Here is a 27,906-nt window from a genome sequence, read left to right on the forward strand (position 1 = left end):
GCTTATATTATGCATATGAAGTTTTGTTGTGTTGTGTCGCCTCACAGTGAACTCCTTGGGACCTTTGAAAACATTTTCTCTACCAGGCTGGGCAAATTCTAGGGCAGTGACTGCTTTCCCACTGGTCTCAGGAACTACCTGACAATGAACACAGTTACTTTTCCCCTGGACAAAAGAATGTTACTTTTCTCTCAAGGTAGTAGAGTTACCATAGTAGTATCATGTGCATTCTGTGCCAGAGTTTGGCACATGCGCATGGAATTGGTGTGCGTACTGGTGAAGCATTGATCCACATACAGGTGCACATACTTTCAAAATATGGCCCTTCTCACTGCCCTGCTCTCACACCAGCCTAGCAGAAGAGCAGCTGGTAATTGTATCCAACCTGAAAAACCTGAGCAAAATGTCTCTCAAGAAAATCAATTGCAACAGGAATATTCTGTTATTGATACATCAATATCAATAACATCGGACCTGAGAAACATACCACAGTCTGTGATGTCATTGGATTCCATACTAATGTTCCTCAAACTTGCTAATCCAAACAGAAAAAGTAGAATTAAAAACAAGAAAACTATGCCTTAGGTACTTGCAATAAATATTACTTTTGAGTATCAACATTTTGCTACAGTAAACAGTAAAATATTCTTACCCATCAAATCAGCAAATTTTTTAAAACATAATACACAGTGTTGTGTTGCTGTGTTAGGGCATACTAAGCACTATTTTACAATATTTGTATCAACTTTATGGAAGTGAATCTTCCAGTACATCATTGTTTTAAAACGTCCAAAAAAAAATGTTCATAATATTCCATCTCAAGAAATTTATTCAAAGGAAAAGTATCAGATGCCAGCCACGTTATATGTAGGGGAACATTTATTGCAGCATTATTCACTAGTAAAAAATGTAGGCAATTCTCAATGCTGCAGAAATAAAGTATTTATATCCAGTCATAGGATGTTACAGAACCTTTGAAATTCACGCATGTAGCAGCTGTTGTGGATGGTCATCCTGAATCAGGAAACGGAAAAGCAGGAATCAGGGCTGTGGGTTTTGTAAGTCAGTAAACAGTACATGTTCTGAAAGAAACAGAAAGTCTGAGACAGAAGCAAGAGGCCAGAGGCAAACCAGGTAATCTAGAGTTAATGTATCCAAGTTGTAGAAATAAACTTAAAAACAAGCAAACAATAATAACAGCAGCAAAACCTGGTTGCTACCTCAATGATTGTTCTGTTTGGGCCACTGTTCACAAAAAAATATTAAGGTCCTACAATGCCTACTGGCCCTACATGGTCTGGTGAAAATCCGATTCTCCTCTTCCCCTCGATTCAAGCCTGTCAAATTAGTAGCAGTTCTCCTCCCTTGATGACTTGGCCAACATTAACCATTCGATTTTAGTGGATAAAGAAATGTATCAATAGCTCTTCCTATTTTCTCTTTTTTAAAATTAATTTTTATTGGAGTATGGTTGCTTTACAATGTTGTGTTAGCTTCTACTGCACAGCAAAATGAATCAGCCAGATATATACATATATCCCCTCCATTTAGGACACTACTATTCCTATTATTCCTATTTATTTCATTCCTCTCTGCTCCCACCATGCCTTGTAGGTGTTTCCTTCAACATTCTTTATTCATTCATCTTTAGAAAAATATTGTATGCACAATATATCTGTTATTGAACAAGATCTGATTGTAACATTGCCCCATATATTACAGACTCTAGTGGAGGATATAATTTAAGAATGTGGGAAATTATGATATCATATTATAATTACTCTAAAAGGGGAAATAATAGAGATCTTTGCTGCTAAAAAACTAACAGTGAGACAGGCTGGGATCTGGGACTTGGGACCCTTTGCTGCAGAGCTTTCACCTGGACAAACTTCTCCTCAAGCAACAGAATACAAAGAAACTATAAGGGAGTAAAAATAATTGCATGCACAGGTGGAGTCAATTATGAACAATAAGATACAAAAAGGCCACAAACCAACTGTCACTTTCTGAGGTGCCAGGAGTAAAAGCACGGCACTGCCCATGATCCTTGCACACAGTACCACCATGGGGGTGGGCAGACCACCTAAGCACCTCCTCTGGCCCAACTCACTCATCCACCCCTACCCTCGCCCCATTTAAGCAACCAGCTCATTCCTCCCTCCTTGGGGAGTGAGCAAAGGAACCTGTTACTTGTTTTTGCTCCCTCCTGCTGCAGCATGAGTCCCAGTAAAGCCTTGCCTGAATTTCTCATCTGGCCTCTTATCAGTTTCTATTGATTAAGGAGTCCAAGAACCCTGGTTGGTAACAATAGTATTGGCATCACCTGGAAGCTTGTTAGAACTGCAGAGTATCAGATGAACTGAATCAAAATCTGCATTTTTGCAAGATACTTAAGAGAGTCATGTGACACACATTTAAGGAGCAGTGACGTAGATCACATAGGTGTTGGCACAACCTAGCCCCATGTGATCAAGGGAGGCTAACCAAATATAATTGCTAAAATGAGATTTTAGGAAATGAGGATTTTCCCCAAAGGAGTTAGGGGTGAGAGCAGGAGAGTAGGGGGTAGAGAGAGGTGAGGAGAGGAGATCATAGAAGGTTGAAGAAATGTTGCAGACATAGGCAACAGCTGTGGTGTTTTATCCCATAGGCAGGCTGAGCACAATATTAGGGCACCGCAAAGCAGGAGAGCTAAGAAACCCCAAACAAAACCAAATCAAAGCAAAATTTTTAAAAAACCCACCATATTCAGCCTCCATTAATTTATCTTCAAGTTTGAAATCAGAGCATCTAGGAAAAAAAGCTATTTTAACACAAATGTAAATTTTATGTTGGCGAGTCGAGGTCAAGATGGCAGAATAGAAGGACCTGGGGTTCACCTCTCCCCACAAGTACCTCAAGAATACATCTACAAGTGGATCAATTCGCACAGAGCACCTGCTGAGCACTAGCAGAAGACCTCGGACACCTAAAAGGACAAGAAAAGATCCCAGTGTAACCAGGTAGGACGAAGGAGAGAAAGGGAAGAAAAAGAAAAGAGGAAATGGAACGGGACCCACACCCCTGGCGGGGAGCTGAAGGACAGGAGAGCTTACCGCACCTGGGAAGGCCCCCTCACTGGTGGTGAGATATGCTGAAATAGAAGGGGGCGTCTTCAGGGACTAGTGGAAGAAAATGAAGCAGCCGGTTGTGGCAGGCAGGACAGAGCTAGATTTGCACGAACGGTCTGTGCCACAGCCCTGGGTGCCCCAGCCTGAGATGGGTGTACACCAATGCTGGTGTGCGCTGGGTGCTGAAGTGTGGGGTTAGGAGAGCGGATCCGGGGAAAGGACTGATGGTGACTGCATGGAGAGGACTGAAGGGATGGGAGTGAGGAGCTCAGCTGTGCAGAGACAGCCTGAGGGGGTGGGAATGAGGAGCTCCACAGCTGGTAATGCTCCTGGAAGAGGTGCGGTTTGCCTTGGAAGCGAGGCGCCACTGTTGAGTGGCGCACAAGGAGCAGGGCCACCATCGCGGACTCTCTGCCACACGCCAGCCCCTGCCTCCATGGGCATTGGGAGGGGCTCCCACCAGAGCGAGCACACCCGTCTGTCGCAGCCTCCTGCCAGCCCCTGCCACTGCAGGCACTAGAGGGGGATCCCATCGGGGCGAGCGCGTATACCTCAGTCATGGCCCTCTTATCCCTCTCCCGCCTGACCAAGCACACACATCCCATTCAGTTACTGCCTCTTGCTGCTCCCACCTAAGTGAGCAAATGTGCCCCAGTCAGTCAACGCCTTCATCCCATCTTGCCTGGGCAGGGAACAGAAGCCTGAGGGTGGCCCACATGCACTGGTGAGGCCAAAAAAAGCTGACCCCCAAGGGCTGTGCGACTAAGGAAAAGGAACTGAAATCTCTCTGTGCAGCTGCACAAGCCGTGGACTAATCCCCCACGATTGGCTTGGTAAACCCAGCTTCTGTGGAATATCTGAATGGACAAGAAGTGCTCCAATTGAGACCAGTCTAGCTTTAACAGCTATGGACTTTGGGGGCACGTACACATGGGAGTTAGGCCAGGTCAGAGTCTCAGCTGCCCCCACAGTGGGTCCAGAGACCTACCTAGAGGTCTTGGAGGGCTTCCTGGAGAGGCGGAGGTTGGCTGTGCCTCACCATGGGGGCAAGGACACTTGGAACATGATAAAGAAAAAAGAATGAAGAGAAATGGGGACAGTCTCAGAGACCTCTGGGACAACATTAAACTTACTAACATTCAAATTATAGGGGTCCCAGAAGAAGAAGAGAAAGAGAAAGAGTCAGAAAATATTTGAAGAGATTATAGTTGAAAACTTCCCTAACATGGGACAGGAAGTCACCCAAGCCCAGGAAGCGTGGAGAGTCCCATACAGGATAAACCCAAGGAGAAATGCACCGAGACTCATATTAATCAAACTAACAAAAATTAAATAGAAAGAAAAAATATTAAAAGCAGCAAGGGAAAAGCAACAAATAACATACAAGGGAATCCCCATAAGGTTATTGGCTGATTTTTCAGCAGAAACTCAGCAGGCCAGAAGGGAGTGGCATGATATATTTAAAAGAATGAAAGGGAAAAACCTACAGTCAAGATTACCCAGCAAGGATCTCATTCAGATTTGACAGAGAAATCAAAAGCTTTACAGACAAGCAAAAGCTAAGAGAATAAAGCACCACCAAACCAGCTTTACAACAAATGCTGAAGGAACTTCTCTAGGCAGGAAACACAAGACAAGAAAAAGACCTACAAAAGCAAGCCCCAAACAATTAAGAAAATGGCAATAGGAACATACATATTGATAATTACCTTAAATGTAAATGGATTAAATGCTCCAACCAAAAGACACAGGCTGGTTGAATGGATACAAAAACAAGACCCGTATATATGCTGTCTACAGGAGACCCACTTCAGACCTAGGGATTCATACAGACTGAAAGTGACAGGATGGAAAAAGATATTCCATGCAAATGGAAATCAAAAGAAAGCTAGAGTAGCAATACTCATATCAGACAAAAGAGACTTTAAAATAAAGACTATTACAAGAGACAAGGAAAGACACTACATAATGATCAAGGGATCAATCCAAGAAGAAGACATAACAATTGTAAATATATATGCATCCAACATAGGAGCACCTGAATACATAAGGCAAATGCTAACAGCCATAAAAGGGGAAATCAAGAGTAACACAATAATAGTGGGGGACTTTAACACCCCACTTATGTCAATGGATAGATCATCCAGACAGAAAATTAATAAGGAAACACAAGCCTTAAATGACACATTAGATCAGATAGACTTAATTGATATTTATAGGACATTCCATTTGAAAGCATCAGAATACACTTTCTTCTCAAGTATATATGGAACATTCTCCAGGATAGATCACATCTTTGGTCACAAATCGAGCCTCGGTAAATTTAAGAAAACCAAAATCATATCAAGCATCATTTCTGACCACAATGCTATGAGATTAGAAATCAATTACAGGAAAAAAATTGTAAAAAACACAAACACATGGAAGCTAAACAATATGTTACTATATAAACAATGTGTCACTGAAGAAACCAAAGAGGAAATTTAAAAAAACCTAGAGACAAATGACAATGAGAACTATAAAATCCAAAAGCTATGGGATGTGGCAAAAGCAGTTCTAAAAGAGAAGTTTATACAATCCTACCTTAAGAAACAAGAAAAATCTCAAATAAACAACCTATCCTTACACCTAAAGCAACTAGAGAAAGAAGAACAAGCAAAACTGTTAGATTTTAGTTTTTGGCTATTGTTTCCTTTTCTAAAAATAGAGCTACTGTATGACCCAGTAATTCCACTCCTAGGCATATATCTGGAGAAAACCATAATTTGAAAGGATTCATGCACCCCGATGTTCACTGCAGCAGTATTTACAATAGCCAGGACATGGAAGCAACCTAAATGTCCATCAACAGAGGAATGGATAAAAAGATGTGGTACATATATATAATGGAATATTACTTAGCCATAGAAAGGAACAAAATAGTGCCATTTACAGAGACGTGGATAGACCTAGACCTTGTCATACAGACTGAAGTAAGTCAGAAAGAGAAAAACAAATATTGTATAATATTGCTTATATGTGGAATCTAGAAAAATGGTACAGATGAACTTATTTGCAAAGCAAAAATAGAGTCACAGATATAGAGAACAAACTTACGGTTACCAAGGCAGAAGGGGAGGTGGGATGAATTGGGAGATTGGGATTGACATATATACACTACTATGTATAAAATAGATAACTAATGAGAACCTACGGTATAGCACAGGGAACTCCACTCAGTGCTCTGTGGTCACCTAAATGGAAAGGATATCTAAAAAAGAGTGGATATATGTATATGTATAACTGATTCGCTTTGCTGTATAGCAGAAAGTAACACAATATTGTAAAGCAACCATAGTCCAATAAAAATAAATTAAAAAAAGAAAAAATAGTAACTTCAGAAAGTGCTTCTTTTAATATTCAATAATACCTTTTTCATGTGACTAAACTTACAGTTAATTTTCAAATTAAAAGGAAATCTGAATATCAAATAAATAAATAAGTAAATAAATAAATAAATTTTGTGTCAATACAAAATAAAATCTCTTTTGAGTTGCATTTGAGGCAGAATTTTGGAACAAGTAAATGCCTTAATACTGCCTTGGAGGACAGAATGAGACAAGGTTCAGAGGAGAATGAGAAAAGCATGTCATATTCAGGGAATTGAAGATGTGTTCAGTAGAGTTGAAGCAGAAAGAGTATAAAGACAGTGGTTTCAGGATAGAACTCTAAATGGGTAGGTGAGTGCAGAGAAGTTATTCAAAGTATTCAAGCCCTGGGACAGGTCAATTAGAAAAGACACTCTCCCTGTCAGAAGGGACACTGGTCATTTTACCCTTTGTGTATCCACTGATTATTAGACCTGGGCTGATGAATAATTTAAATCCCTTGGGTTTGTGCTCAAGAAGAGCCTGAGGTTCTGCTAACTGTGTACCATCTCCTGCAGCCCTGGTCATGGACCAGCACTGTTCAGATTGGAATCCTTAGCATGGCCAGCAGGATTTTCCCATTTATATCCCTATAACAGCCTGGCCATCTCCTTTTGCTTCTATACCTTGGAAGCTTCTCAAACATTTCCTGGCAAACTTATCCAGGGCTGTGAAAATGTCTCCCCCATCTGCTGAAGTGCTTTCTGGAGGAAAACAATGCTTCTATTAGTCCAGAAGATATCCAAAACAACAGCATATTTTATCAGGTTCTTGATGAATTCCTGAAAAGAAACGTGTCTTTCCAGACTTTCCTGGGGATCTAGAATCTTGTGACAAAGGGAAAAACATTAAACAGTATAAGTAAGGTCTCTGCTCTGCAGTAACTCTAATGGAAATAGTTACCTCATCCTCTTCTTCCATATAGCAGACGTCTTTGCAAGGTAATGTCCACTTGGCATACCCTTTTATGCCAAGAAGCGTGTTTGATTAATTAGTGTTCTTAAAACTTACCAACCTTCTCAGTTCATCACAAATTGTCGAAAACTGTATTAAGTTGACAAAGGCTGAAAGCCACTTATGTGTTTTCACAGTTTTGATAGAGGCTGTCTGTCAAACATGGTTAATATCTCCACCACAGAGATAACTACACTGGTGTCAGTTTCAGGCCAGTTATCAGAACAGCCTAGTGCCTTTGTAAGCTAGCAAGGGACACACAAGGGACTCAAAGTTTTGTAGTCCTCTTTAGTTTTTTTCTTTAAAAAAATAGGCTTTATTCTTTAGAAAATTTTAGGTTCACAGCAAATTGAGAGGAAGGTACAGAGATTTCCCATATATTTCTTGCCCCTACACATGTATATCCTCTTCATTATCACCCACCCCCCACAGAGTCCTTCATTTGTTACAACTGATGAACCTACATTGATACATCATTATCACCCGAAGTCCATAGTTTACATTGGGGTTCACTCGGTGTTGTGTAGTCTATGGTTATGGACAAATGTATAATGACATGTATCCAACATTATAGTATCATACAGAGTATTTTCACTGTCCTAAAAATCCTCAATGCTCCACCTATTAATTCCTTTCTATCCCCAAACCCTGGTAATCACGGATCTTTTTATTATCTCCAATAGTTCAGCTTTTCCAGAATGTCATATAGTTGGAATCATACAGTTAGAGTAATTTGTCCTCCCCTCCCCTCTCCCCTCTGACTGACTTCTTTCACTAAGTAAATATGCATTTAGGTTTTCTTCATGTTTTTTTCATGGCTTAGCAGCTAATTTCTTTTTAGCACTGAAAATATTCCATTGTTTGCATATATCAGTTTATTTATCCATTCACCTACTGAAGGGCCTCTTGGTTGTTTCCAAGTTTTGGCAATTATGAATAAAGCTGCTATAAACATCCATGTGTAATCTTTGTGTAGACATAGGTTTTCAACTCTTTTGGGTTCCTACTAAGGAGTACAACTGCTGGATTGTGTGGTATGAGTATGTTTACTTTTGTAAGAAACCACCAAACTGTCTTCTAAAGTGGCTGTACCAATTTGCATTCCCACCAACAATGAATGGGAGTTCCTGTTGCTCCAAATCCTCACCAGGATTTGATGTCAGTGTCAAGGATTTTGGTGTTTCTGACAGGTGTGTAGTGATATCTCATTGTCTTAATTTCATTTCCCTGATGACTTATGATATGGAGCATGTTTTCATATGCTTTTTTTGCTGAGTTTCTGTCTTGTAAGTTGTACAGGGGTAAAATTGCTCTTAAATGAGAACTATAATCATAATCAATCTCCAGGATTCTCTTTTGGGGAAAGAAGAGAAGTTAGACTGAAAAGAAATTGCCCTCCATAATCAGTGGTCTGGAGCATAAATGGTTAGCAGGACACGGCTGTATGGAGTTCTCTCCTAGGAATTGGTTGTTTTTCTGCTGGGTAAATGGCTCTCACCAGGCAGCTCCTGGGCTCCTTATAAAGTCTTTCTTTCTCAAATCTGAGTGTTCTCTCATTCCTGAAAACTGCCAGTGACTTCTCCTGACAAATGAGAACTGCTTTGGAGATGGTTTAAAGGGGCAAGACTGATCAGGGACTGTTTCCCCAGTCTTAGAACAGAAGACATTTCTGCCTGTAATTTTATGAGATTGAGATAAATCTCTCTCTCTATCTCTTTAAAAGACTCTCTGCTGCTGCCTGGGATGACTTTCAAACGGTCAAATGACCTCCCTTTCCAGACTCAGGAAGTCTTCTTTGCATGAGGTCAGTGTTTTAGTGCATTGAAGTATTTTCTGAATACATCAGGGACTGTATAATCTTAAGATAGTTTATAAAACTAACAGTTCAGAGGAAATTTGTGAACTTAGTAGTACATATTCAAGAGATTTGTATATTATAGATATACATGAGTATATATATATATACATGAGTATGTGTTCATTCATTCCACATTTTTCTTTAAAATTAAGTTCTTTTAAGAATAAGAAGTGAAGAGAGCAGGGTGAAGTCAGAGAGAACAAAGTTCAATTATTAGATTTGCCATGTGGATAAATGTGAGAAAGTAACATGATTCTTCTGAGCCTTGGTTATCTAATCTTAGCCTCAAAGTTCTCATCTGTAAAAAGGAGCTAATAATACCCAATGCATGTTGTGATAGTGATGGATGTGAACCTTTGTAATGGGGGCAATATTTACATGTTCTTGGTGGCCTGGTTACAAGGATGTTTTAAGTCATAGCCCTCGTCTTAAAGAATTCTCCATGGGGAAGAGATATTTAAATATATCTTTCCAAGAATAGTTATTTACTATTAGCTCATTAGATTTAGTGCAAGAATGCCCAAGGGTAGTTTAAGAATCACAGAATTTAAAAAAAGGAAAACTATTCCTGCCCACAAGTTTTACTAATAGAGTTCCATGAATTAGAATAGCCCTACTATGTTTCCCTTTGATTATATCAGTTGAAAAAAGATACCATAAGAAGCTTGCAGAACAGTGGAAAGAATGATTAGGAAAAAGAGATAAAATGGCATAAATTGTTTGGCCCACAGGAGACACTGAAATATTATCACTATCATTAAGGAGAAGGTTAGTTTGGACACTTGGATAATCCATTGAGGTCTCTTAATTTATTTACTATAATAAAAAGAGCATTAACTTGAGAGCCTGCTTCTGCTACAGAACCAAACTTGGGTCTGCTTGCCCATGTGCAGTAAAGCCTATCTACTGACATTGTGAAGGAAAATGCAGCATTTAGTGCAGGGCACCAAGCAAAAAGTTCAGGACAGCTAGTGCGCAAAACACACGAACTCCCAGATCTGATGGGTTTCAGGAAAGCATCTTTAAAAGCAAGGTGAGGGAGGGGCATCCCAGGGTCTGTGATCAGCTTGGGCACAATTCTCTGGTTGGTTGATGGTGAGGGAACCAGGGCAGTGTCACAGGTGTTAACATTATCAATCCTCAGGCTCCAGTAGGTCTGGGGGCTATGCGCTCATGGTCATCAAGTAGTTAAGTTCTTCCATTTGGTGGGGGTTTTAGCATCTGTAAAAAAACAGAAAAACAAAAAACTCAGGACATGTGCATTCGATACTGTTATCTGGGTATTTCAGAGAGGAGCTAAAGCAGAGGATATGCGGGAGCGGTCTGTCCTGGGAAGGCCCCATAGGGTCCTGCTCGGTTCCACTTCCTCATCTTAAAAATAAAGAGGATATGATTTAAGGGTCCTTACAACTTCATCCAGAAAAATTTGTTTTTATCACCAGATCTAAATTTGAGCAAAGTCCTAGCACCCAAGATAAACACCAGATTAACAAGAAAATTGTCAGCTTATCTCTTATATTAATATATACCAGTATGTTTACATGAACTTTACTTCTAATTCGAAGGGGCTATATATCAGGAACCACAATATAGGCCTTGTATTGTGTCTAGGGTCTGTCACTATTATCAGATGCAATTCAGTTCATTTATTCAACAGATACTCTTAAACACTATTGTGCCAGGCATTTTTCCTGGCTCTGAGATCAAATGTCTGAGAAAAACTGATGAGGTCCTTGCTTTTTCCTGGGGTTCATTTGCACCTCAGTGGCCGTGCCTCTGCAGTCTCACTAGTAGGTTCTACTCTGTCTTTTCCCTAAATACTGCTGTTCCCCAGGTCCTTTTTTTCAGGCCTCCTTCCCCTTAGATTTTATTACTCTAAGATATTTTTCACCACTCCTGTGATTTCAACCCAGGCATCAGTTTAACTCTCAAAGGGCAGGAGTCACTTTGTTGGGAATGCAGAGGTAAGTACATATTCTAATTCCTGTGAGTCAAAAGTGAAAAAAATGAGGCCTCTTTTCCGACTGAGGTCCAAGGGCCAAATCAAAACCCATGGAGTTTAGTTTTTTCTGCATTCCCTCTTAATTCAAATTTTCCGGCCATTATTTATTTATTTATTTTTAGTAAGTCCTTAAGACGCTGCCTATATTGAACGTTTTTCTCTTTTCTTCTCAAATACCCTCTTCATCACAAGTCCTGTAACCAGTTATTCCCACTCAAGTTGAAGCTACTCCCTGTTCATTCAGGGGCTGGAATGAAACTCATCAGATTAACTTACACTCTTTTTTTTTCCCCAAGTCATGTATAGACCATCTTGGAGTACTAGGTCTAATTCTAATTCTGTTCATTGCACACTGGCATTTTGTCAGTTATTTACATATTTCTTGAAAGAATGCATGCATGAGTGAGAGAAAGAGGATACACACATACTATAAAAACCAAATATTCTTTCTACAGATAAAAATAGGGCATCAGAAAACTTAGGACAAGAACCAATATGGAGGAACTTTTTTGATCCTAGAGATTTCTTGATCTGGGTTGAGTGTATGCTCATATCCTCAAACAGAGAAGATGGTTCAGAAGATGGTCCATTCACCATCTGAATGGAGATGCACCCAGCCTTAATGAGGCTTTCTGAGGGACTACACCCCCACCTCCAAACCCCTCAATTCATTTTCAGTGTCCTTTTGTTATGATGGAATATTAAGAACCTTACTTAGATCATTCTGCTCCAATTATTATCTGTTAGTTTGCAATGACTTTTTGTTCTTATTAAGGTTAACTTAAGCCCTATTTCTTCAAGGAGAATTTCCCTTAAACGATACCAGCTTCACAGGTATTACTTGAATAAACGCTTTACCAACCATCACACACTGTAGTTTCTTTGCACAGATTGAATTGCTTCTTTCCTAGTATTTCATTTTTATCAATAGTTCTTGCATATTTATTTAAACAGGAGTATCCTTCTGTAAAATATTAATAGTATCTTAACTATACTGTTTTCATTGGGTATGCAAAGACTTTTAACTCTTAATGGATCTCTTAAGGGTTTTTGCCTTGGAAAGTGAGAAGTGAAGAAGCAGAATGAATTGCCTTTTGTGTTGCCCTAGATTTGTATAGAAATGCCCTATCTGCCCATGACCATAGAATCATAGAAGTGGAAACTATCTTACCATTATCTAATCTAATCTTTTTTATATGTGTATATGGATATACACTGAAGCCTAGAGATAACAAGTGGGCCCTGTTTTTGCAGGACATGTTCCTTTTCCCCAGGGAAATCTGCTTCCTTCACTCATCATGCCATCCTTCAACCAGAGCATTTTCCACTCTGCAGTCTTCTTCCTTACTGGCATCCCTGGTTTTGAAACTTACCATGCCTGGATCTCCATCCTATTCTGTTGTCTCTTTGCCATTGCCATCTCAGGGAATGGCATGATCTTGTTTGTCATCAGCACTGAGTTGAGCCTCCATGAACCCATGTACTATTTCCTCTCCATGCTGTCCTTCACGGACCTAGGGCTGTGCCTTTCCACGTTGGTCACCATGGTGGGTATTTTCTGGTTCAATGCTCGAGAAATCAGCTTTGATGTCTGCATTGGCCATATGTTTTTTATCCATGGTTTCACATTAATGGAGTCCTTGTTACTCCTGGCAATGGCCTTTGACCGTTACACTGCCATCTGTAACCCACTGAGATATGACACAATCTTAACCAATTCAAGAATCATCAAAGTGGGCTTTGCAATTGTTATTAGGGTGACAACAGTTGTAGTGCCTTTACTCCTGCTCCTTAAGCGTCTGTCCTTTTGTGGAAGTCATGTTTTCACCATCCATATTGTTTCCACCCTGATGTGATGAAGCTTTCATGCACAGACACTGAGATCATCAGTGCATTGGGTCTGGCCATTGTCATCTCTACTGGTACCTTGGACTCTGTCTTGATCCTTCTCTCCTATGTCCTGATCATCCATTCCATGCTCAGCATTGCCTCCCCAGAGGAGTGGAAAAAGGCCTTTGGTACCTGTGTATCACACATAAGTGCTGTTGCCATCTTCTACATCCCCATGATGAGCTTGTCACTGGTGCCTAGGTTTGGGAAGCACGCCCCTCCCCTTCTGCATACTCTCGTTGCCAATATTTGTCTGCTCATCCCTCCTGTAATGAATCCCATAATCTACAGTGTGAAGACAATGCAAATTTGCAAGGCCATGCTCAAACTATTTCTTTCTAAGCTAATTTAGGACATTTTTCAGTGTATTCTTTCTTTACATTGTCTTCTCTGACTGATGTTTGATTGTTCACTAATGTGAGTTACCACCATATACTGATAAATGTTTACACATGCTTTCATTCTTCTGATAATCCAATAATTTACGATTTACAGAGTTCTGGATTGAATTCTTTGAGAACAGGGATTATGTCTTATGTATCTGTAACCCTATACTGCACCTGGCACAGAATAGGACCATGGTTAAAATATGTCTGCAAAATGGACAAATTAAGTCATAAATTGGAGTCCAAAAAGTCTCACCACCTCTAGGGTATGTAACTATCAAGGCATGTCTGATATAATTTAGATCAGTAGAAAAGTCTAGGTTTTAGTAATTCTTAGTTATTGGTAATGATTATTATTCTCCCAAATAGATTATTCATGGCTGAGGACCATGAATAAGTACAATAAACAAAAAGAAATATGAATTAAAAAGATACTTTCCTAATTCTTAAAAGAGTTCTTCAGAGCTTTTGGTAAATGTATTGATATTTTAAGTATCTAATGTCTGGTGATTCGTCTTCTAAATATGTGTCTAATGGGGGAAAGTGGGCAAGAATGCAGTGATGTGTTGTGATATTCAACACATCATTATATATTGCAATGATAATTTAGAAACTACTTAAACATTTACTTCAGATTATTGGTAAAATAAAATGTGAACTGTCATGCAACAAGATAAATATTGATATAGATATAAAGTGATATATTAAGAGAAAAGATAGATTACTATACAGTGTACTTATTGTTGTGTGTATATTTCATGTGAATATACACACAAGTGTACACTTACATGCAAATAAAACATTTGTTATAAAGGTATGGAAAGACATCTTCCAAATGTCAAAATTACTTATCTTTTGATAGCTGAATATTGGTTTATGTATACTTTTTTTTTACTTTCCTGTACTTTAAAAATGCTCAATAATGAGGTTTTTGTTGTTGCTGTGTTTTAACTTCAGATAAGAGAATAATTTCTGCTTAACAACTACCTAAAAACACAACTTGTTTGTTCTTCATCTTCCACGGGCTCTTCGTTCCCATGGGTCCTCACAGTCTGTCTTCATACTACCCACTGGATACATTTATAATATGACTTCCACTTTCCTTTTGCATCCTTCACTGTTCTCGGTGTGGTCCAGCACCGGGGCATCAAAACCACTTGAAATTCTTTTATAAAGTGCAGATTCCTCACCTCCACCCCAGAACTACTTAGGCACTCTTCAGATGGAGCACAAGAATTTGCATTTTCACAAGCTACCTAGAGGTTATCATGCATATTAGAGTAACACTCTTATAAGACGTTTTCACTTCTGAATAACGCCATGAATAACTCTAACCCTTGTCCATAGTCTTCAATCATTTTTGCTCTCTCCTACTGAAATATCCACCTGCTTTCATTTATATTTGAACTTTTAAAAATATATTTTTATTTTATTATTTTTTGCTGGTATTGCTTTTTTTTTTCATTCTTCCAGGTGCCATTAAGACTCCTTTTTGTTATAGGTAGTCAGGTCTTTCTTCCCTGACTGATTTGAAATTATTTTATTTTTCTCCCAGTTTTACTGGGAGATAGTTGACACACAGCACTGTGTAAGTTTAATGGTTACATCACAATAATCACATACATCATGAAAGGATGACCACAATAAGCTTAGTGAACAACATCATCTCATATAGATACAGCATTAAAGAAATAGAAAAAAAAGTTTCCCTTGTGATGAGAACTCAGAATTTACTCTTAACAACTTTCATAGATAACATATTTATCATGATGTATATTACAACCCTAGTACTTATTTATCTTATAATTAGAAGTTTATACTTTTGACTATCTTCATCCAATTCCCCCTCTCCCCATCCCCACATCTGGTAACCACAAATATGATTTCTCTTCCTATGAGAGTGTTTGTTTTTGAAGTAGAATTGACCTATAACACTATGTTAGTTCCTGTTACACAGCATAGTGATTTGATATTTCCATAGATTTCAAAGTTATCACTATGATAAGTCTAGTTACCATCTGTCACCATACAAAGATATTACATAATTATTGACTATATTCCTTGCACTATATATTTCACAGATGTGACTCATTTATTTTATACCTGAAATCTCCCTCATCTATTTCTCTCCTCCCCTAAGCCCTCAAACAGCTTTCCTCTGGCAACCACCTGTTTGTTCTGTATCTATGAGTCTGTTTCTGTTTCATTATGTTTGTTCATTTGCTTTGTTTCTTAGATCCACATGTAAATGAAATCATACTGTATTTGTCTTTCTCTATCTGACTTATTTTACTTAGCATAATATTCTCTGGGTCCATCCGTGTGTGGCAAATGGTAAGATTTTATTCTTTTTTATGGCTGAAAAGCATTCAATTATATATATTACATCTTTATCCCCTCAAACATTGATGGACATTTAAGTTGCTTCCACATCTTGGCTATTATTAATAATGCTGCAATGAATATAGGAGTGCATGTATCTTTTCAAATTAGTGTTTTGTTTTCTTTGTATAAATACCCAGGAGTGGAATTGCTAGATCATATGTTGGTTCTATTTTTAATTTTTAAAAATGAATCTCTATATTTTTTTCCATAGTGGCTGCACCGATTCACATTCCAACAACACTGCATGAGGGTTCCTTTTTTCCACATCCTCTCCAACACTTGTTATTTGTTGTCTTTTTGATAATAGTCATTTTGACAAGTTTGAGGTGATATCTCACTGTGGTTTTTATTTGAATTTCCCTGATGATTAGACATGTTGAGCATCTTTTCATTTGACTGTTCGTCTGTATGTCTTCTTTGGAAAAATGTCTATACAGGACCTCAGCCCATTTTTTTAATTGGGTTGTTTGTTTTTTTGATGGTGAGTTGTATAAATTATATATATTTTTGGATATTAAACCCTTGTTGAATATAGTGTGCAAATATCTTCTACCATTCAGTAGGAGGTTTTTCTGTATTGGTAGTTTTTTTTTCACTGTGCAAAAGCCTTTATTTTGATGTGGTACCAATTGTTTATTTTGTCCTTATATTTCTATTGCCTGAGGAGCCTTATCCAAAAGAATATTGCTAAGACCGACACCAAAGAGTATACTACCTATGATTTGTGTAGAAATTTAATGGCTTCAGGTCTTCCATTTAAGTCTTTAATTCATTGTGAATTTGTTTTTGTATAGGGTGTGAGAAAGTAGTCCAGTTTGTTTCTTTTGCATGCAGCTGTCCAGTTTTCTCAGCACCACTTATTGAAAATACTGTCTTTTCCCCATTGTGTATTCTTGCCTCCTTTGTCATAGATTAATTACCCACATAAGTGTGGGTTCATTTCTGAGCTCTCTATTCTGTTCCATTGATCTATGTGTCTGTTTTGTGCCACTACCATGCCATTTTGATTACTGTAGATTTGTAGTGTAGTTTGAAATCAAGGAGCATGATACTTCCAGTTTTGTCCTTCTTTCTCAAGCTGGAGTTGGTGTCCACCATCTGGTGGGTGGGGCTGGGGCTCAGGGCATCCTGGGGCTGGTGTCCACCCACTGGTGGATGATGCTGGGTCCTGGCGATTGTGTCACCCTACTGGTGAGTGGAACCAGGTCCAGGGGTCTCAGGCTGTGGGGCTTAGGGTTCCTGGAGCTGGTGTCTTTCCACTGGTGAGTGGGCTGGATACACAGCTGGCTGCAGATCCTTGGTAATCTTGAAGTTGCTGTCTACCTGCTAGTGGGTGGGGCTGTGGACCAGGTGGTCCCAGGGCTGGTGTCTGCCTACTGGTGGGTGAGGCTGGGTCTCAGGGCTACTGCTGGCTCACTGCTGAGTGTAGCTGGGTCTCAGTGTCTTGGGAAGCAGGGCCCTGGAGGTCCTGGAGTTGGTGTTGGCCTGCAGTGGGCAGGGTAGAGGCCCAGATGGTCCTGGGGCTGGTGCCTGCATCCTGGTGGGTGAGGTGGGATCTGATGGCTGGCTATGGGGCCCAGGGATCCTGGGGCTAGTGCTGGCCCACTGGTCTGTGGGGCTGGGTCCTGTGGTGGCTGGGGGTTCTGGGGGCCTGCTGGTTGTTGAGGCTGTTTCCCTCCCAGCTAGCTGCTTGACCTGAGGTGTCCCAGGTCTAGTGGCCAGGGCTGGGTCCCAGTGTTAACAAGCTAAGATGGAGGATTCCAGAATGGCTCTTGCCAAAACCAGTGTCCTCATGGTGGGATGAGCTCCCCAAAATGGCTGCTGCCAGGGTCTATGTCCCCAGGGTGAGTCCCAATTGCCTCCTGTCTCTCTGGGAGATTCTCCAAGAGGATCTGACTTAGGCTCCTTTCAAATCACTGCTTCTACCCTGGCCCTTGGAACTTGTGAGGTTTTGTGTGTGCCCTTTAAGAGTGGAGTCTCTATTTCCCACAGCCCTCTGGAACTCCAAGTAAGCCCCACTGGCCTTCAAAGCTAAACATTTTGGGGGCTCATCTTCCCAGTGTAAGACCCTTGGCCTGGGGAGCCTGATGTGGGCTCAGACCCCTTGCTCCTTGGGGAGAATCTCTGCAATTGTAATTCTCCTCCTGTTTGTGGGTCACCTACCTAGGGGTATGGGTCCTGACTATACCACATCTCCACCCCTCCTATACTCCTATGGTTCCTTCTTTATATCTTTAGTTGTAGAAGATCTTTTCTGCTAGTCTTTGGGTAGTTCTCATTGATAATTACTTTGTAAATTTTTGTGATTTTGGCGTGGGTGGGAGAGGGTGTTGGGGAGATAGGAGGTGAGCTCAAGGTCTTCCTATTCCTCCATCTTGGCTATACCTGATTTGAAACTTTTTGAAAACAGGCATTATACTTTATACTTTGGGGACTGATACATCTTGTACAGACCGAAACTCAATGCTTTATTAATAATAGCTAACTTAATATATGCTTATTAAATTTATTTTTGTATAACTTTGTATATATTCTTCTAACATATTTTGAACATCTTCATTTTGGCAAAACTGCGGGAAGCACTGGGGTGAAACAGTGAGCAACAAAGACATGGTCTCCATCCTTAAGGAGTAACTATCTGACTATAAATATCTAAATTGAAATGATATTTTAACTAGTTGTTTCTTATTCATGATACTGTGTATACATCATTGTACCAGATATTAAGAGGAGTCATAGTTGGTGGTCTCTTTCTATAGGAAGAGCATGAAATAAAGGGAATATCATCAACCCAGGAAACTCTTAGCCCAATGAGAAAAATTAGCTCCTAGAAATATACTGTTTAACAGAAGAGACAGAATGCACATTCAAATCTAAGCAATAAAAGCACAAATATCATGATTCAAATTTCATGGATGCTCAGTAAAAGTTTTGAAAATGGAGAATTTAAAGGTAGGACAACCATATCTCTTCTTGTGTTTTAAAATAAATGTGTTGGAGAATGTTCTCAAGAAAGCTACACCAGTAATGTACACTGTAATAACAAAGGTGACTGAAGAAGTGTGAGTTACATATAATTTTGTATAGTATAGTCATGCATACATTAGCACAATCCATTTTAAAGTATATTACTTTTCTTTCTCTATAATGTAATACAATTCACAGAAGACTACCTAAGTATACTCTCTTTTCTTTATTCTTACAGGCAATACTTTTCACTTTTCTATTAGCTATGTTTTCCTGTGAACTCACTGTCATCAAATAGAGAGAGGTCTACACCTTTTTACAGCTTTTGTTTTTATTTATAGACCTTATGAAACAATGCTTGTTCAAGATTGTCTGAGTCATGCTGAAAATAATTGCCTGGTTAATCTGATGCAGAATTTGGAAGAGTAAGTGACGAAGTGTTCTGCTGAGACCCTATGAGTCACTGAGGTTCTGTTTGAGAATGTTTCCTAAACTGATATTTCTATATAACTGATAGATTGTGGCCTAGAGGAAAAACGTTATTTTCTTATCATTCAGGTTGATACTTCACCAAGCAGGGAACTGCTGTATATTATGGAGCCTCAAATAAGGTGCCTGAATTCTTCAGTTACTTCGCAAGGATCTGTAGAAATGTGCTTTTCTAGGAAAGGAGAAAGATTCAATTTCATACTGAGCAGTTTCTGTTACATTATTTAAATTCAAATGCTTTAGAATGCCTGTAAGGTTTTTTGCAACATGTATCCTGCCTGCATGTTCAGTTTCAGTTGCCACTTGCTGTCCCACTTGCACCCAGAGCTCTAGGCATGCTGAATATGGTATTAGTCACTTCTGTTTTTCCCATACTCTGTTCTCCCTTGTCTCCTGACAAACTTGGTGCTGACCTTCCTGCAGGATAAATATATGCCCTTTGATGCTCTCATCATAAATATGTCCTGTTGTAATCATCAAGTTTTATTTCTGTTTCTTCAATGGGCTTTGAGCATTTAGAGGGACGTGACTCAGTTCTATTCTGTACATTACCAGTGCAAAACCCTGGAATGTGATAGATAAAGTGCTTTAAGAAAGATTTAATGACATTTTAAAAAAAGAAACGGAAACTTTTCTTAGAAATGTAAAAAATTCATGCAAGTGTTTTTGGAGGCTGATATATTTGTCAGCTGGGTGTGGGGTAGTATGGGGATTAGGAGTGAGCCTGTGCATAGAGCAGGTGGTTTGTTTTGGGTTTTTTACTGACAAATTTACTTTTAACAAACTTTTACCTAGATACAAAGTCAAGGAAGTACCATACCAATCCCTGCATAGAAATGACAAAAATAACTGTAATGAAGTACGAGGGGAAGGCGGCCCTGAGGTAGAATGAACCCTTGAGAAGCTTCATACTCTGGGGGCCACAGAAAGTCCACCAGGAGTTTTCTGATTAAGATGTTTCACACAATCTGCATCATAACTCCTTATATATGCTGCCAATCCCTGAGTAGTAAACCTCCCCAGCTCCTGAGGCCCCTTTCTGGCAAATAGGGCAGGAACGAACACACCTCTATACTGTGTAATAAAACTGCTACATTCAGAGAAAAATATCAGATTTTACCCACACTGGTTTCTTTAAGAGTGAGGAAGATTTTTGTTAACTGCAAAAAGCTCTCATGGTGCCTAAGGAAATTTGTATTTCTGGGGACATAATATTCTAACTGGTGGGGTTCCATTGGTCTATGGGCCATATGTCATGCTGTTTAGAATGATTTGTAAGTATGTTCTTGCAATTGTGAGTTTTCTGGTTAGTTGTACCACATTTCAAAACCATCTCCGAGGCCAGCTGGCGCTACTACTACCACTCACCACCATCCTCATCCTCATCCTCATTTACCATTATTAAATGTCTCCCAAGTACTAGTTATCAGATTAAATGCTTTACAAATGTTATGTTATTTAATCCTTACAATTTAATGCTATTGATATGCTACCAATTTCACGGGAGAAGAATCTAATGTAAAATGCTCACTTGGGGCACCTCATCTAGTTGTTGCTAGTGCCAGCAATTGACCCTAGGTTTGCCTGACCCAACAACCATATCAGTAACTTTCTGTAATTCGAGGAGAGAGAGGAGTCAAGGTATTCCAGCCCAGAACCTGCAGCATGCTTTTACAGTGAGGCTGGAATATTATCTTCATATAAGGCAAGAATCGCTATCAACAAATGGAAGGAGGTACATAAAAGTTTACCCTACAGCACTAGGAGAGAGTCTTCCATCAAAAAACCCAATGTGCACACACACACACACACACACATACACACACACACACACAGAGACACTTGTTTTGTGGGAATGAAAGAGAGTTCAGTGAGATCCCTTTGTCAGTTTACAACTCTTGGATTTAATTTATATCAAGAAGCATATATTTTCTTCCTTCACTGCAAAATATAGTACAAAGTACTGGGAATATAATGATGAATAAACAATAATCCACCTGCCAGTAGCTAATTTCTGTCAGAGAGACATTTTCAAATAACTCACAATGGAATAACCACTGTTCTAGATGTTAAAATTAAAAAGGATGTGACTCTAGAGGAAGTACTTTCTTCTGACTTGACTTGGAGAAGGTGATGCCACCAAATGTTTTCTAATGTAACTATTTAATGTTTAAATGTAAATAAATGAGATGTTGAATTTATAAATGGTTCAATGGAGCAAATGATGAGTCTAAAGAATGTAGGCTAATTCAGAGAAGAGTGGAAGGTACATGAATTAAGCAAAGCTATCCATGTGAAAGAACTTGCTGTATTTGGTAGTTGGGTGAATTAGAAAAAGCCCAGGTTGACTATATCAAAAGGTTCCTGGGGTAGCGAAGAGGATTGGTGGCAGTTAAAGTAGGTTGAGGAGATCTCAGCTGCTGTAATAAAGAGATAGAGTTTTGACTTCATGCTGAAGGCAATGAAGAGCTCTGTATGAAGGGTCATGTGGAGATGTATTTTTGAGAGATCACTTTGGCATCAATATGGAGAAAGTTTGGAAACACTTGAAACTCAGGGCAGGGAAATTACTTATGAGAATATTGCTAAGTTCCTGCAAAACTAATGAGAGTGTTATGTAAAGTATTGGTGGTGGAACTGGAGGATAAGGATAGTCAATCAAAGAATAATGTGGAAGTTGCACCTATGAAAGTTTGGAAATTAGATGGCCTAGAGAGTTATGGAAGGCAGAATTCTAAAAGGACTCTCAAGATTCCTGCCTCTTATGCACTTGTTCAGTATAAAACCCATCCTTTGAGTCTGAGTGGAGCTATGAATGTGATGGAATATCACTTATTATACTACATTATATGGCAAAGGGAGTTTACAGATATTAATAAGGTCCATGATTACTTTACTTTGAGTTAATCAAAAGCAAGATTAGGGACTTCCCTGGTGGCACAGTGGTTAAGAATCCACCTGCCAATGCAGGGGACATGGGTTTGAGCCCTGGTCCGGGAAGATCTCACATGTCACGGAGCAACTAAACCCGTGCACCACAACTACTGAGCCTGCACTCTAGAGCCCACGAGCCACAACTACTGAGCCCATATGCCACAACTACTGAAGTTCGCGTACATAGAGCCTGTGCTCTGCAACAAGAGAAGCCTGCACATCGCAACGAAGAGTAGCCTCTGCTCGCCACATCTAGAGAAAGCCCACGCGTAGCAACAAAGACCCAACGCAGCCAAATATTAATTAATCAATCAATTAATTAATTTAAGTAAATAAATAAATAAAGATTATGCTGGGTGGGCCTAACTTAATCATGTATGCCTTTAGAAGAGAATGCAGCAGAGATATTCTTCTGCTGGATTAGAAGAAGCAAGATGTGATGTTGTGAGAAGTCCACCTGGCTGAAACTGAGAGTAGTCTCTGGGAGTTAAGAGCAATCCCAGACCCCAGCCAGCAAGAAAATGGAGACCGGAACCCTACACCACAAGCAACTCACTTCTGCCAACAACCTGAATGAGTCTGGAAGAGGACCCTGAGCTCCAGATGAGAAGACAGGGCTGGCTGAAACCTCAAAAAGAAACCAGACTTCTGCTGTAAGTGTGAACCATTAAAGCGGTGTAAACCCTTAAAGAGAAATGTGAGGACAGACAAACATTCAATAAGTGGTTCGTGAGGAGAAGGAGAAGCATGCAACAGGGAGGCAGAGTTGATAAGAAAAGGTTTCTTTTTCTTTCGTTTTTTCTTCTTTCCTTTCTTCCTTCCTTCATTCCTTCCTTCATTCCTCCCTCTTGTTTTTCAACAAATCGTTTAGGTTGAGGAAGAAACTGGAATATTTACAGACTGTGGTAATGTTACAAATGAAAGAGAATACAAATTTCAAAAAGAAAGAAGGAAAATTATTGGGATTATTTCATAGTACAAAAAGAGTTCTATATATTCATTTCTTTTCTTAGTGTTTAGAAAAAAATCCACATTCCTTACCCCCTTGATGGTGATAAGATAATTCCATACTGGATCACTGTTATCTTTAAATACTACCCTTTCACATATTATAGCTCACAGTTCAGTGGCATTTTGAAAATATCTGAAACTACATACTTTGGGACATGCTTAGAATTTTTTTCATGTTGATTTTTACCTATTAACTCCTACACAAGTAATCTTCCTGTTCTCTAGGAATCTTTTTTTTTTTTTAACCATTACCCACACAACTTTCTAATATATAGGTGAGACATAATACTTCCATCTCTCTGTCAGGTATCAGATAATAAGATAAGTGTATATATATATATATTGTTATTCAGATTCTTTTCCATTATACGTTATTACAAGATATCGAATACAGTTCCTTGTTCTATAAAGTAGGTCCTTGTTTTTTAGTTTTTTATTTTTTAACATCTTTATTGGAGTATAATTGCTTTACATTGCTGTGTTAGTTTCTGCTTTATAACAAAGTGAATCAAAAATACATATACCTATATCCCCATATCCCCTCCCTCCTACATCTCCCTCCCACCCTCCCTATCCCACCCATCTAGGGGGTCACAGAGCACCGAGGTGATCTCCCTGTGCTATGTGGCTGCTTCCCACTAGTTATCTATTTTACATTTGGTAGTGTATATATGTCCATGCCACTCTCTCACTTCGTCCCAGCTTACCCTTCCCCATCTCCATGTCCTCAAGTCCATTCTCTACGTCTGTGTCTTTATTCTTGTCCTGCCACTAGGTTCTTCAGAACCTTTTTTTTTTTTTTTAGGTACCATATATATGTGTTAGCATACGGTATTTGTTTTTCTCTTTCTGACTTACTTCACTCTAACTTACCTCACTACGAATAACTCAGTTTCGTTTCTTTTTATGGCTGAGTAATATTCCATTTTATATATGCACCACATATTCTTTATACATTCATCTGGCGATGGACACTTAGGTTGCTTCCATGCCCTGGCTATTGTAAATAGTGCTGCAGTGAACATTGTGGTACATGACTCTTCTTGAATTATGGTTTTCTCAGGGTATGTGCCCAGTAGTGGGATTGCTGGGTCATATGGTAGTTCTAAAAAGTTTTTTAAGGAACCTCCATATGGTTCTCCATAGTGGCTGTATCAATTTACATTCCCACCAACAGTGCAAGAGGGTTCCCTTTTCTCCACACCCTCTCCAGCATTTATTGTTTCTAGATTTTTTGATGATGGCCATTCTGACTGGTGTGAGGTGATACCTCATTGTGGTTTTGATTTGCATTTCTCTAATGATTAATGATGTTGAGCATCCTTTCATGTGTTTTTTGGCAATCTGTATATCTTCTTTGGAGAAATGTCAATTTAGGTCTTCTGTCCATTTTTGGATTGGGTTGTTTGTTTTTTTGATATTGAGCTGCATGAGCTGCTTGTATATTTTGCAGATTAATCCTTCGTCAGTTGCTTCATTGGCAAATATTTTCTCCCATTCTGACAGTTGTCTTTTATTCTTGTTTATGGCTTCCTTTGCTGTGCAAAAGCTTTTAAATTTCATTAGGTCCCATTTGTTTATTTTTGTTTTATTTCCATTTCTCTAGGAGGTGGGTCAAAAGGATCTTGCTGTGATTTATGTCATAGAGTGTTCTGCCTATGTTTTCCTCTAAGAGTTTGATAGTGTCTGGCCTTACATTTAGGTCTTTAATCCATTTTGAGTTTATTTTTGTGTATGGTGTTAGGGAGTGTTCTAATTTCATTCTTTTACATGTAGCTGTCCAGTTTTCCCAGCACCACTTATTGAAGAGGCTTTCTTTTCTCCATTGTATATTCTTGCCTCCTTTGTCAAAGATAAGGTGACCATAAGTGTGTGGGTTTATCTCTGGGCTTCCTATCCTGTTCCATTGATCTATATTTCTGTTTTTGTGCCAGTACCATACTGTCTTGATGACTGTAGCTTTGTAGTATAGTCTGAAGTCCAGGAGCCTGATTCCTCCAGCTTTGTTTTTCTTTCTCAAGATTGCTTTGGCTATTTAGGGTCTTTTGTGTTTCCATACAAATTGTGAAATTTTTTGTTCTAGTTCTTTGAAAAATGCCAGTGGTAGTTTGATAGGGATTGCACTGAATCTGTAGATTGCTTTGGGTAGTATAGTCATTTTCACAATGTTGATTCTTCCAATCCAAGAACATGGTATATCTCTCCATCTGTTTGTATCATCTTTAATTTCTTTCATTAGTGTCTTCTAGTTTTCTGCATACAGGTTTTTTGTCTCCTTAGGTAGGTTTATTCCTAGGTATTTTATTCTTTTTGTTGCAATGGTAAATGGGAGTGTTTCCTTAATTTCACTTTCAGATTTTTTATCATTAGTGTTTAGGAATGCAAGAGATTTCTGTGCATTAATTTTGTATCCTGCTACTTTACCAAATTCATTGATTAGTTCTAGTAGTTTTCTGGTAGCATCTTTAGGATTCTCTATGTATAGTATCATGTCATCTTCAAACAGTGACAGCTTTACTTCTTCTTTTCTGATTTGGATCCCTTTTATTTCTTTTTATTCTCTGATTGCTGTGGCTAAAACTTCCAAAACAATTCAACTGAATTTTCATGTAATATATTGAGTGAAACAAGGAAAAATGTATTTTATAGGAAAATGCAATTTGTATAAATTACATAAAATCATTGTGCATTTTACAAGAATACACGAACAGTTTCTAATTACATTAGAAGTGATAACAGTGTAAGGATGAAGGATATATAGAAAAAATAAAATTAAACCTTTTACAGAGTGGTGTTGAAAATCTGCTATAAAGTAAGACTCTGCTTGAATTTCAAAATTATCATCTTTATGCTCGTCACTGAAACAAAAACAGAACAGTGGAAGTAATGTATACAATCTTTCTGTTGGATATGGGAGTACAGAATACATACTCCTTTTGTTTTCCCAGCATCTGAACAAGTTGAAAAATATATCAAATTTATACAGAGGAGAAATTGTTAATCCAAACAATGATAAAGTCTGCCCTACTTCTTTTACTAATTTCATAATCCTCTAAGCACTGCTTTATCATTTGCTAGTCCTAATTGCATTTTTCTCACATATTGCCCTATGTACTCTGACACAAGCACTTAGTGTAGGCCCGGGGTGGGGGGGGGTCAGTTATCAATTGTGTCTTGATTCTTAATCCACTCTTAATTGCCCATTCTGTGATGATGGATGTAGACTCTGATAGAAGCGCTCCTTTTCAAGTTGGCACAATGTTAAGTTTTGTCAGTAGAGTGTTCTGGAGAGGCACTGGAGGAGGAAGGGGACTCTCTTCCTCGTTCTGCTGTGATTCTCTAGGCAGGATCCTGCAACCATCTCTGTCTCTACAGCTCCAGGCTTCGGCAAGGTGCTCAGCTTCTCCAGGGCCAGCTTCCAGCAACACACATGGCGTTGCAGCGGTGGACTGCCAAGGCAGGATCTCTGGTGAATGGCTCCCTCTGACACCCCAGGAGTAACTTTGTAATCCAGTGTTGCTTTTCTGGAATTTTCTCATGAATCATTTCTCCCGTTATACCCCCAGGCAGTTTCATAGGAACATCTGAGGTGCAGTTCCTCCATATGGGTGGCCGCCCTGGCACCCCAGGGAATAGATTTTCAATAAATGCTGCTGACATGGCACTTCCCAATGGATGGATGCCTATGTACCTCACTTCAGGTAGCTTTGAAGCCTCAAATTTTTTTTCAACCATGCATTGAGCCTTGGGCATGCTCTCTCTCAAGAGGTCCGGGGAAAAGACCTCTCTCACACTGTTCCTTACTTGAATGCTCTATCTCAGCACTAGGAACAGTGCCTGCTTCCTATATCTTCTATTCTTAGCGATTTAGAGTCCTCTTTACTCCTCAGTAATCAGTCTTCCAGTTCTCCAATCTCTTGTTATAATTAACAATGTTGTTTCTTTCTCCCAGCTGGACCCCAACTGGTACATTCAGCTGTGGCTATTCAGGAATGAACAAATCACACACATCCCTGAATGTAAGAGGTTGGGGAGTGGGGCATAGCTTGTACCAGACAAGAAATAATATTTCTAGTCTTCCCTGGTGGTGCAGTGGTTAAGAATCCACCTGCCAGTGCAGGGGACACGGGCTCGAGCCCTGGTCCGGGAGGATCCCACATGCCCAGGAGCAACAAAGCCCGTGCGCCACAACTACTGAGCCTGCACTCTAGAGCCCACAAGCCACAACTACTGAAGCCCATGCACCTAGAGCCCGTGCTCCACAACAAGAGAAGCCACCGGAGTGAGAAGCCCGTGCACCACAACGAAGAGTAGCCCCCGCTCGCTGCAACTAGAGAAAGCCCGTGCGCAGCAACGAAGACCCAACGCAGCCAAAAATAAATAAACAAATATTAAAAACAAATAATAGTTCTGGTTATGTTTTTTCTCTTTAATGAGACAATTCTTTCAGGCATCATCATTGATATCAATGATGCCACTTCTACCCATATTATTCATAATAATTATAACAAAA

General features: G+C 39.3%; 1 protein-coding gene across 1 annotated transcript; it reads left to right on the forward strand.

The window, feature by feature from the left end:
• The first annotated feature begins 10,344 nt into the window (after positions 1 to 10,344).
• LOC309637206 (olfactory receptor OR51C1-like) lies at positions 10,345 to 26,505 on the forward strand. Its single transcript, XM_082411434.1, is given in 2 exon segments — positions 10,345 to 13,152; positions 13,155 to 26,505. Coding segments are annotated over 2 exon segments (942 nt in total). The 5' UTR covers positions 10,345 to 12,629; the 3' UTR covers positions 13,574 to 26,505.
• The last annotated feature ends 1,401 nt before the right edge of the window (positions 26,506 to 27,906 follow it).

This window comes from Balaenoptera physalus (assembly GCF_965194825.1).
Source record: "Balaenoptera physalus genome assembly, chromosome: 10".
Classification (NCBI taxonomy): domain Eukaryota; kingdom Metazoa; phylum Chordata; class Mammalia; order Artiodactyla; family Balaenopteridae; genus Balaenoptera; species Balaenoptera physalus.